At 42.0% G+C, this 12,225-nt stretch overlaps 1 protein-coding gene and 1 pseudogene across 1 annotated transcript; both read right to left on the bottom strand.

Annotated features, from left to right (window-relative positions):
- Positions 1 to 660: 660 nt before the first annotated feature.
- Positions 661 to 2,387, bottom strand: LOC147967021 (disease resistance protein Pik-2-like). The gene is made up of 2 exons (XM_087531015.1): positions 1,874 to 2,387; positions 661 to 1,792 (listed from the first exon to the last, which is right to left on the bottom strand). Exons 1-2 carry the CDS (start codon positions 2,385 to 2,387, stop codon positions 870 to 872), a joined length of 1,437 nt encoding a protein of 478 aa, XP_087387141.1. The 3' UTR covers positions 661 to 869.
- Positions 2,388 to 3,799: 1,412 nt separating this feature from the next.
- LOC147967020 (disease resistance protein Pik-2-like) lies at positions 3,800 to 9,734 on the bottom strand (annotated as a pseudogene).
- Positions 9,735 to 12,225: the final 2,491 nt, after the last annotated feature.

The raw sequence follows: 12,225 nt of genomic DNA, 5'->3' as shown, positions 1-12,225 counted from the left end.
GGATGGTGCCATCTGAAACAGTTTAGCTGCCTGAGTACGTAGACCCTTCGAGACAGGTGTTCCTCCCTGTTCATGTCCGCCATGCCGTGCGCAGGTTCTCCCTCCCTTTATCTCTAAGCTGCACATGACTAGATTATACTCCGTATGTGGTTACACCATTCATTTCATTCTGCTGACAGGTGAAAGACAGAGCCGAGAGACTGATGACATGATGATCACCAAGGACACAAGAAAAGGATCGCAAACAAGCAATCCCATATGATGCAAAATACTGACGAGGTGTCTGCATCTAATACGAACAGTTTAGAATTGCCGAAGGTATGATTACCACCACCTTATTAGAGAAAGCCCAACGATACAGAGCATCTTATATTGCAGTACCGAGTCATTCTTCGCCAAATCAAAGCAGAAAATGGCGTGATGACCAAAGGGCAAAAGAAAAGGGTTACAAAGCATCACACATGATACTACAACATATATAGTATAGAGTACTGACGAATTTTTTGCATCTAATCCATATAGTTCAGAATTGCCTAAGATATCACCACACCCTTGTTAAACAGCCCAGCCATGGCGTACACACATAGTCCGAAGATACAGTTGCAGACTAGCATGTATTGCAGTGGCCATTCATTAAGAGAGTCCCAAATCATAAAAGGAGAAGAGAAACACCACCTCTAACAGCTGCAGGACAACAATGTCGTCGAGGCGTGGGCTTTATTTCAGACCATTATTACAATATACTAACAAGGAATGCAAATGATAAAACAAAGAGGGTAGGTAAAAGATAGATTTTCCAATGGAATGGCATGGCATGGCAGCCACTCAGTCAGCATATTCAGGACAGAAGTTGCCCTGGGTTTCTGAGCTCATTGCATCTTCAAGACGGGTCGATTCTCATTCCTATCAAGCTGCATCTGCAACTCCTCCTTGACTTTATCTTGCATGGGTTTGTTTCTCTTTTCTTCTTCTTTCGTCTGTTCATACATTTTTTTCATCCTTCCTTCGCTTTCCCCATTTTTTGATGATTTGGGTGTAGCAAACCAGTAAGGATGAACACTAAGCCGTACTTCCCTGATGCTTTGGAGAAGTTCTAGCCCAGTGAAGGCAGCTTCAGTATCTCCAAGGCTAAGGGTCAGCAACTCAAGATTGGGCATTGATCCTTTCTCAAACTTCACTAATTTAATTTTCATACTTGTGTAGAAAAGATCAAGCACCGTGAGCCTGCTGAAAAGGTCAGTCTGGAACTGGAGTACATCAATCTTAAACCGTTCATCCCACAAACCCAGAATGGATAGGTTTGGTAGGTTCCCAAGGACTTGCATGGTTTCGAGGTTCCCTGATAGCCTGCTGAGTTCTAACCTGAGCTTCACAAGATTTAGGAGCCCCTTGATCCATTCTGGCAGTTTTTCCAGGCTGCCGGATAGCTTGAGGCTCTGCAGGTTTTCCGGAGCTGTGGACATGCCATCCAAACAGCCATTTAGGCAATCCCCTGACCGCACTGACAATGATTCAAGATGGCTGAGGCTGGAAATGGCCGAACAGAAACCTGGACCATTTTTCTTGTTGATACCGACCACTCCTAGCTTCTGCAGGCCAGTGAGACCTTTTATCTCTTTTATAACGTCATTTCCCCAGGCAAGATGAACATACCGCAGTGTACGCAGGGCCTTCAGTTTCCTGCTCCCTGTTGGCAACTTAACACCAAAAGCAGCTATGCCCCTAATGATATTAGGGTATATTATGCAGCAAGCAATAGTGCACGCATCACACCTGTCTGAATTACCAATGCCTAAGCAGCATAAACATTGCTCTACAAAGATGTCTTCACACTTTGAAAAACAATTTCCCTCTTTATACGGTAATAATGAACTGCTACCAGCATGGAGATAACATAGCTTACTAAGCTTGATGATGGTTCTCGGCAACTTAGCTATACTCGTCTCTTTGATGTCTAGTGTCTCGAGTTGTCTCAGATTACCCACAGAATCTGGGAGGTAAAAGATGCCACCACGCCCTCGTAGAGAGAGGTATCTCAGATGAAGAAGCTCCCCAATGTGCTCAAGGTGATGACTTCTTAACCCTTTTGTTCCTTCCAGGTCCAGCACCCGGAGAAACCTCATCTTATCAGAAATGTAAAATGGCTTCCACTTGCTAAACACTGTCAATGATCGTATACGGGACAACTCCACGGTACTCTCCAACTCACGCTCATCTCCCTCCCAGTTGCTGCTTATGGCGGTGTTCAAGCGGCAGCCTTCCTCCAACCTGAAAACAAGATTTTCCTCCATTGACTCTGCAATGCTGATATCACGAATCAGATCGTGTAGCTGGCAGGAGTCAAATCCTTGTATGCTGCAAGCTGATTGCTGAGTTGGTAATGTCATGCTTCTCTCTACGAGTTCCATGAATAATTTCATATTGTCTCATCATGAAGACAAATATATACATCTATAATACTAAATACATCTCATTAGATACATCATAAGCCATATTTTCATATTGTATAAATTTGATTTTAAAGATCTAAATAGTTTTCCTACAAACTTGGTCAAAGTTTGTACAATTTGACTTTTCTAGAATATGTATATGCACTACATTATGAAACGGAGGAAGTACAAAAATACCGGTAACACTTTTGCTTGGGTACACCATTAAGCGATGATTTGATACATACCCCTTCGTAATAAAAATAACGATGGTTATTTGTTTTTTATTTATTGTGTGATTTTTTGTCTTTTTAAACTATGTTAACTAAAATTTACATTTTCATGAACGTTATAAAAAATGTTACAAACAAAATGTTACATGTGTGAACATTTTTAAATGTCAAAATTACTCTATAATGGTACTAACATTTTAAAATTTTGGGCAAACAAATGATTTTTCATTTCAGAAATGTAAATAAAATTATTAGGAAAATAAAAAAACAAAGCAATGAAACAAACGTAACGAAGGAATTAACTATTACTCCTCTACTAGGCTGGGCCAATTATAGTCCCACTCCAGGCAATCAGCGAGACGCAGCAGAGATGTACTAGTAAGGCAACTAAACTGTTTCGCATGGACTATAGTTGCTGCCTGACTACGTAGATGGCCTGACCCTTCGAGATCATGATGATCACCAAGGACAGAAGAGAAGAGTTGTAAACAAGCAATCGCGTATGATGCAAAGTAATGACAAGTTTTCCCCATCCAATCCAAGCATTTTACAATTGCCAAAGGTATTACCAGCACCTTATTGCAACAGCCCAACGATGGGTGCACATCGCGGGCCGGAACATACATACAGATACAGAGCACCTTATATTGCAGAGCCGATTCAATCTCCACCAAATCAAAGCAGAGCCCCAAAGCAGAATTGGCATAATCACCAATTGCAAAAGAAATTGGTGACAAGCGTAGCATATGATGCAACATAGTACAGCAGAGTACTGACGAATTTTATATGCATCTAATTCAGATAGTTTTACAATCGCCTAAGATATCACCACACCCTTATTAAGCAGCCCAGGAGAAAATACGGTTACAGAGCATCATATATTGCAGTGGCCATTCATTCTTCAGAAAATCAAAGAGACACCCAAAGCAGAAAAAAGGAATACCATCACTAACAGCTGCAGAAGCAGAACAGATGCGTGTGCTTTATTTCAACACATTATATTACAATAAAACGAGGAGTGCAAGATATAAAACAAAAGAGTAGATAAAGGATAGATTCTCCAACGGCATGGCATGGCATGGCAGCCTCTCAGTCAGGATATTCTGGACAGAAGTTAGTTGCCCCATGTTTCTAAGCTCATTCCACCTTTAGGACGGGCCGGTTCTTGTTCCTGTCAAGCTGGATCCGCAAGTCCTCCCTGACTTTGTCTTTCACGGTTTTTGTCTTCTTTTCTGCTTCTTTCTCCCTTTCTTTGAATGTCATATTTTCTCGGGGAATCGAAATGAAGGTAAAATTAACATAGAGACGCACTTCCTTGATGCTTTGCAGAAATTCTAGCCCAGAGAAGGCAGTTTCAGTATCAGTCAGCCTAAGGGTCAGCATCTCAAGATTGGGCACTGACTCTTTCTCAAAATCCACTAATTTAATTTCCATCCTTTTATAGAAAAGATCAAGCACCGTGAGCCTTCTGAAAACGCCACCCTGGAAATGGAGTACATCCATCTTAAACTGTCTCTCCCATAAACCCAGAATTGATAGGTTTGGCAGGTTCTCAAGGGCCTGCATTGCTGCACGGTTGCATGATAGGCCGACAAACTCTGGAGCCCCATAATCCATTTTGGCAATTCTTCCAGGCTACCGGACAGCTTGACGCTCTGGAGGTTTTCTGGAGCTGTGGATATGGCATCCAAACAACCAGTTAAGCTATCACCTGACCGCACTGACAACGATTCAAGGAGTCTAAGATTGGAAATGGCTGAACAGAACTCCGGACCATTTATCTTGTTGATTCCGACCACTCCTAGCTTCCGCAGGCTGGTGAGGCCTTTTATCTCTTTGATAATGGTATTTTCCCCAGGCTAGGTGCACATACCGCAGTGTACGCAGGGCTTTCAGTTTCCTGGTCCCTCTTGGCACCTTAACACCATACTCATCTAGACCCCTAATGATATTAGGGAACATTATGCAGCAACCAATAGTGCAAATATCATGCCTGCTGAAGTCATCCATGTCTAACTGCTCACATAAGCAACAAGATGGACATAACTCTCATTGCAACTCCAAAATTTCTAGAAACTTTGTAAGACAATCTTTCTCTTCCCCCCTGTGTAATTGCTACCAGCATTGAGATAACACAGCTTAATTAGCTTGATGGTGGTTTTGGGCAGCATAGCTATACCCGTCTCTTTGATGTCTAGTGTCCCGAGTTGTCTCAGATTACCCACCGAATCTGGGAGGTTATAGATATTGCAACATCCTCTTAGGGAGAGGTATTTGAGATGAAGAAGCTCCCTAATGTGCTTAAGGTGGTGATCTTTTAACCCACCTGTTCCTTCCAGGTCCAGCACCCGGAGAAACCTCATCTTGGCAGAAATGTAGAATGACCTCCACTTGCCAAACACTGTTAATGATCGTATACGGGACAACTCCACTGTGCTCTTCAACTCATGCTCGTCTCCCTCCCAGTTGCTGCTTATGGCAAGGTGACGCACTGCGCCACGGGGGTTCAAGCTGCACCCTTCCTCCAGCCTGACAACAAGATTTTCCTCCATTGACTTCTCAATGCTGGTATCACGGATTAGATCGTGTAGCTGGCAGGAGTCAAAGCCTTGTATGCTACAAACTATTTGCTGAGTTGGTAATATCATGCTTCTCTCTATGAGTTCCATGAAGTATCTGTTCCCTATGGGTAAGTCTCATGCATAACCTTCCGCGATCCATCGGTAAACCAAACGTCGCCGGCTAACATTGCGGTCTTCAGGGAAGATGGAGAAGTACAAAAAACAAGACTTAAGGTAATAGGGTAGGCCATCATAATTTTTCATAAGGACTGTTTTCATGGCCTCAAACTTTGGATTCATCTCCAGCTCAACATTGATATGCTCATTCAGTTTCCTCCACTCTGTAACAGTTTTTTTTGGCTGGTCTGCCAGGAAACCACCTATGGTAACTATCGCAAGGGGAAACCCATCACACTTCTTTAGGATCTGTTTTGCTGGTGCAACCAACTCAGGATAGTGCTTAGCCAAATCTGTGGTCTTATTCTTAAATACCTGCAATTGTGCAACATACAATAATCTTTTACTACTCTATAATTAAATTAAATGAATCAGGTACATGCAAACTAGCCGCCCTAGTTTATTTATTAACTAGTCTACACCGGTTTGGGTGGGAGCATATATATGGTAGGCTATGTAAAAATGTTCTTTTGTTTTGCTACTCTTTTTGTAGTGACATGGTAATAAGCTTCAGGCCGGAAGAAATATTTCTTCTATTGTTGTATGAAATAGGAAATCAATCTGTTGCTGTACAATGGACTGCATGTACAACTTACTGTGCATGTCTCTCAAACTGATATTTTGTACCAAAGTTTACATGAACATGTTACTAGCCATTCTTTGCATGTAGAATTTTTTTTGGTAATGTTTGAAAAATAGAATTTGTGACTTTGCTAAGTTTAGAAAATAGGAAAACTAAGAGAAACTTATCTATTACCATTTGGAACAGAACACCTGTAGTTTTCAACAATTTGGAAAAAATATCATGGAAAAGACACTCAGTTAAGCTACATGATTCTTTCTGGCACATATAATTCGATAAGAGAAATGGTGAAGTCATGGAATATTAACGGCTTATTGCTAATCCTAACATGGCCTAACCAGGCAATGGGCGATGCAATCGGTTGCTTTAATTGCTGAAACTATCATTGCTACAGTATGACCCTACAACATTAGTCATGGAGGCCTAATCTTATGTTTTCGCAAAAAAGGATTGGTAGTGTGTTGTGCTTACAATTTACTAATCCGAAATAAGCCTTCAACATTAAATCCTGATTTCATATAAACTGAATGATATGATTTATACTCTTTCAGTACCTTTTTCGTGAAGAGGTTACATGCATCCTTTTCTTGAAGACCGTCGAGCAAGCGTACACACATTGGTTTCTTGCAACAATGCTTAGCAATATCCTCCCGCCTTGTGGTGATCACAATGACCACGCTAAGATCATTCTTCACAACTAAATTTTCCAATATTTTATCCCATTCCGTGGTAGATGAGAGGTCATCAAGAACAATCAAGCAGCTCTTTCCTTCTATATGCCTGCCCAACACTTCAGTCAAGTCTGCAACTCCCATTAAACCAATATTTTCTGCAGTGTCACCAACAAATTCCTTGGCACCCTTGCTTGCATCTAGTTGCAATGCCAAGGTCCTAAGGAGCTCCTCAAGTTTGAAAGGCCGCAAGACTGGGACGAAAGCATATTTGTCAAACATGTTAGTGACCTCTTGTCTTTGGTAAACATCTTTTATCAGAGTGGTTTTTCCAAGACCACCCATTCCCCACACTGCAATCACCTGAAATTGATGGGTGCTAGCTTGTTCTCTAATTAGTTCAATAATATCATATTTTTCTTTCTCACGTCCAATAAGCTGAAATTCCTCTAGAACACCTGCCATTGTGTTTGTACGTGTGAGACTCTCTTGCACCATCATCTTTCCAGCAACACCAATATTAGATTGGTCTTCATGTATCTCATTCTTAGCACTGTAGGGTAACATTGAGCTAGGCACTGATTTTGATGAATATGTAGCATCTTGAGAACTCTAAACGAAGCAAAAAAAACAGTTAGATAATTTTTTAATGATCAGTCCAAAAATAAATACTACCAAAATAAGTTCAGTCCATGTCCTGTTGCTACACAACAATGTTAATGGCGCAATGAACCAAAAGTAGTCAATCAAGCTCGAATGGCATGTATATATAAGTCAAAAGAAAATTGAGACCTCCTTGTCAAGCGGTCCAGAATTAAAAATGTGGAAAAGAAGCCAAACACAAATTATTCATGAATCACATAAAAAGTTCACAAGTACCACAAGAGAACATAAACTTATTGAACTTATGCTCTAAATGTGGAAAAGAAGCCAAACACAAATTATTCATGAATCAGCAGTGCCAGTATTTATGCTCTAAATATTTACTTGTACTTATGCGCTACTAACTACTAAGTCCTTAGTTACATAGAAGCATAGATTATGAGTCCAAGGACTAGTCTATGAGTCTCAACTCCAGGGCCGACTACACTTCAGTGCCGTCTATTCTATGAGTCGCAACTTTAGTGTCGACTAGTGTCGATTAGTTACGCTTAGTCTATGAGTCTCAACCTTGGAATGACTTGTCGACTCGTAAACCTTGCATAGAAGGCAGGCACTAATGCCCGTTTCTTCAGTGTTCACCGTCCCCATGTCTGAATTCCAGCTCCGCTACTATGACCACCTACAACACTAGCAAAATCTTGGACGATTGCTTGACCAAAGCATTGCAGCAAATCCTTGTAGTTTCAATTCTAACAGTTGTGGCATAATGCTTCTATCTGGGACGAAATATCCCTGTTTTCACCACTTTAGTGCACGACTCCTAGCATCCTTGCCGTGAAGCTCCAGCGGGTGGCAGGGAGGCTTTGTTTCTTTACACAGGACGGCAGAAATAACCTCTCCACAGGACAGCAGTTATTGCTACTAGGGATCTGGGCAGAGGAAGCATATCCGCAAGAAATATTAGCCTTTTTAAATATATATAATCGACAAGGAATCCGAGGAGTCTAGGAAAGCGTATATCAACTTACTTTCTTAGGTTGACGGTTTCTTGTAAATTTTCAATTTTTTTATGTAGAGTTGGTCTTTTTGTCTTTCTCTTCTCTGTATATATTACAAAAAGCAAAAATATATAAATACATGGAGTAGAGTCCTAACTATTTTCTGTCAAAGAAAATCCAAGGAGTGCGATTCCTTCCATGCCTAGGGGATTATTCTCTTCTTGGTGGAACGGGAGGGACTGCACCAGGAATTTTCCCTTAACGGCCTTGTACAAACACACATATTAATCTAAGCCTGCAGAGAACATGCTCCCTGGCAACTATATACTGCATTTAAGCTGATTTAAGGGTTCATAGTTTGGGCGATATTAAAAAAAAAACCTCCAGATTTCTAACTAGATGGATAACAAAAAAAAGTTGTGTTACCTGCTGGTAAAAAGCATAGATGGTCTGTTCAGCAGATAATTGCTTGAGATCTGATACAGTACTTTCCTGGCCTGGGTATAGGCTCGCAACTTCAACATGCTCTGTGGATACAACGATCCGGCTGCCCAGTTTGTTTTCTGGGAAGCACGTTTTGATCTTGTGCCATTCTTCGATGGTGGATAGTTCGGTGAGCACGATCAGGTACCTCTTCTTGTTGACATATCCAATGTACTCATGAGCCAACTCATGCCTCGCTTTCGCCACCTCCGGCTCCAGCAGAAAATCAACCACCCCTACGGTGGTTGCTTGAAACTGTTCAATTATACTCTGGAGAAATTCTTTTCGGTGAAAAGGGCGTGTCACTCTGACCCACGCTCGGCACGGGAAGTTGAGTTTCACATTTTCATTCTCATAGGCTTCTGAGATGATGGAGGTATGCCCAACGGTGCCACTTGTTCCCCACACTCCAATCACTCCAATTTGGCCTGAGCCCATTCTTTTTGTGTTGTTGATGATGAGCTGGACAAGATCCAACCTTGATCCAGATTGATGTTGATTCATAGCATGCCTTCTTGCTTTATCAACACCAAACATGGCAGCAGCAGCAGCAGTGGTTGAGTAGTCGGAAGCTTTAGTGAGTTTAGAGCTGTCGTCGATGAGGCGGTAGCGCACATTCCTTTGGCTCACGTCCTCGACCTTGGCTCGCAGCTCCTTCATCTGCATGGCGACATGGCGACGGTCGAGGAGCGTGCGGGGGATACGCCACCAGGACTGCTTCTGCAGACGGACGGCAAAATCCTGGAGGCCATCCTCGACGTCATAGGCGACATCGCGAACCTGTTTCACCCAGGTTCTAACCACCTTGCTGTGCTCGTCTCGCTCCTCGTGCGCCTCCATCAGGAAAGACTGCATCATCTCCAGCTCATCCGTGACGAAGGCCTTGTCACGTCGGACTCCAAGCTGCAGAGCCACCTCCTCGGCGACGGCAGATGTCGCGTAGCGAAGCGCCTCATTCACCACGGACTTGCCGATGCTCAGTGCAGTGGACTCCATGAGTACCGATCGGTAAAGCTTCCTCTGTACTCCTTCTCTGAGCTAGCTGACGGGCGTTGAGCGGATGGATCAGGATCAGAGAGCCTTCTCTTGCAGGGTGTGTTGAGGCAATTGATCCTGTTTTCCCCACGACCGCCCTGCAGCGAATCAGTGAAGCAATCAGTGCTTCGACCAAATAAAATGCATCATGCTGGAGGCTGAAACCACAAACGCAGCAGGCAACGATACCTAGAATGAATCAGGTTCAGATGACATACTGACAGAAACAGATGCCTAAAACTGAAACGACCACAATGCAGCAGCTATCGATGCCTGAACTGGATCAATCTGCCGGACACGAAATGGTGAAACCACGATGCAGCGGAGGTGCCTAAATCATTAATCTCCACCCAGCGCAACCCACCTCCGTGTCGCCGCCGCCGTCAGCGAGGTCGGGGGAGTGGAACGGACGAATCGCCGTACGGATCTGGGCGAGGTAAATGCACCGATGGCAGCGACCCGGAGACCTGGAGTCCGGAGGAGAGAACGACGCGGCGGCTTGCGCGCCTAAAGGGGCTGGCTAGAGGAGGATCCGCGGTGGCCGGAGGTGGCGGCGTGGTGGAGACTGGAGGGTGAGCGCTGAGCGGGGATGCGGGAGCGAGAACTGAAGCAGAGGTACGGTGGAGAGCCAGCTGGTCTTTTTATTTGGCACTAAAGAAACCTAGTCATCTCAAGTCAATAATCCCTCTTTGTCAAGCTAAACAAATTCCAAACAAATCATGTTTGTATTAAACAAATCTGCACATGGGCGTATGCTTACCTGTCGGTCCTATTTTATTCCACTATACTATCAAACTACGAAAAATGTACCAACCAAAATAACTACGAAAAACGTAAGGAATCTTGGAAGGACGCTCCCTCCACCATCTATTTTTATTGTGTGGTGTCATTGTCATGCATTCAAAGTATTGATTGGTTAGATGCTCCTCTCAACCGTACTCTTCACATGTGAAGAGTGTATTCATCACTGTTTGTTTACGTTGTGTGGTGTTGTTGTCATGCGTTTGAAGCATCGATTCGTTAGATGTCTCTTTCAACACAACTTTTTGAAAATGAGGATAACCTCCGTCGGTCCTCTGCATAGGGTAAGCTATCCAACCTTGATGAGAAAATTACAGTATCTGTATCAGAAGCGCAGCCATGCTACACTCATAGTAAAACACATAAAAATTGCTGGGTGTACATTAAAAAAATAGGAAATCGAGTGGCATTTATGTATTCAAGTTGATTTCTCGAATAACAAATATTTATTCCTCAAACTATTTTTCTCGTTCATAATCAATTTCCACTGCTGGCTTTGTATAATCAAGGGCTTTCAAAATATATCTCTCTTACATGCATTTTGGCAAACTATTTTCAGAAAGAAAAAACTACCACACGATAATATGCAAATTGCCATCCTATCTTTGTAACGAGTTGTTACCATATAGTAATTTTTATCATTAATACAGTGCAAATTAAAAAAAGTCACATGGCAACTTATTTTTGGACAAACTTTTTGTTTACTATCTTGTTACCACACAGTAACCTCTAGTCACTATCATTTTCATAGCTGATTGGCACGTGATAACTTGTGTACCAATACAATGATCACTTCATGAACTATTGGTGGCAATTTTTATGATGATAAATGTTTATAATAAGATTGTATCCATATGGGATCTAGTATCGAAGCTCTCATTGGGAGGAAGCTAACCATAAAATGATTATAAATCGGATTGATAGTTTGCTAGTTAAAACAATTTGAACACAACTAAAAATTGTTGATACCATAGTTATACATTCTCTCATGCATACATGTGTCGCGTGCTACTGAGCTAGGAATTGTGGAAAAGCACCACTAGTTCTCTTTTTGCGGAAAAAGCACCACTAATCCTAATAGTATATAAGTGATTCAATATTGTTCATGTCCCAATCAAATCAGACCTGGCCTATAGACATTGCCAAGACGACAAGAAGAACTCCTTATTAAGCTAAAAGAATTATAAAAAAAAAACATGCTTGTATTCAACAAATATGCATGTGGGATAATGCTTACCTCTCGTTTCTATTAAACTATGATAAATATAAGGAATTTTTCTAGGGGCTCTCTCCCCACCGTTCATTTTCATTGTGTGGCGTCATTGTCATGCATTCAAAGCTTGATTGGTTAGACGTCCCTTTCAACTATGGTGTTCACATGCAGAGAGTGCACTCTCCGCTATTTATTTACATTGTGTGTGTCGTAGTGTTGTTGTCACGCGTTTGAAGCATTGATCAATCAGATGCCCCTTTCAACTACAGTTATTGCATAAGAAGATCAATCATGCTACATGCACATATAAAAAGGAAACTGTGTGACGTATGTGTATTCAAGTTGATTTCTTGCATAACAAATGTTTTATAGATCAAACTATGTCTCATTCAAAATCCATTTTCACTATTGGCTTTGTATCATCGAGGACTTTCAAAC

This window comes from Triticum urartu, chromosome 6A, assembly GCF_056163025.1.
Source record: "Triticum urartu cultivar PI428250 chromosome 6A, HENAU_Tu73, whole genome shotgun sequence".
NCBI classification, from domain to species: Eukaryota; Viridiplantae; Streptophyta; class Magnoliopsida; order Poales; family Poaceae; genus Triticum; species Triticum urartu.
The sequence above is the reverse complement of the archived record's forward strand: the minus strand, read 5'-3'. Positions and strand labels throughout refer to the sequence as shown.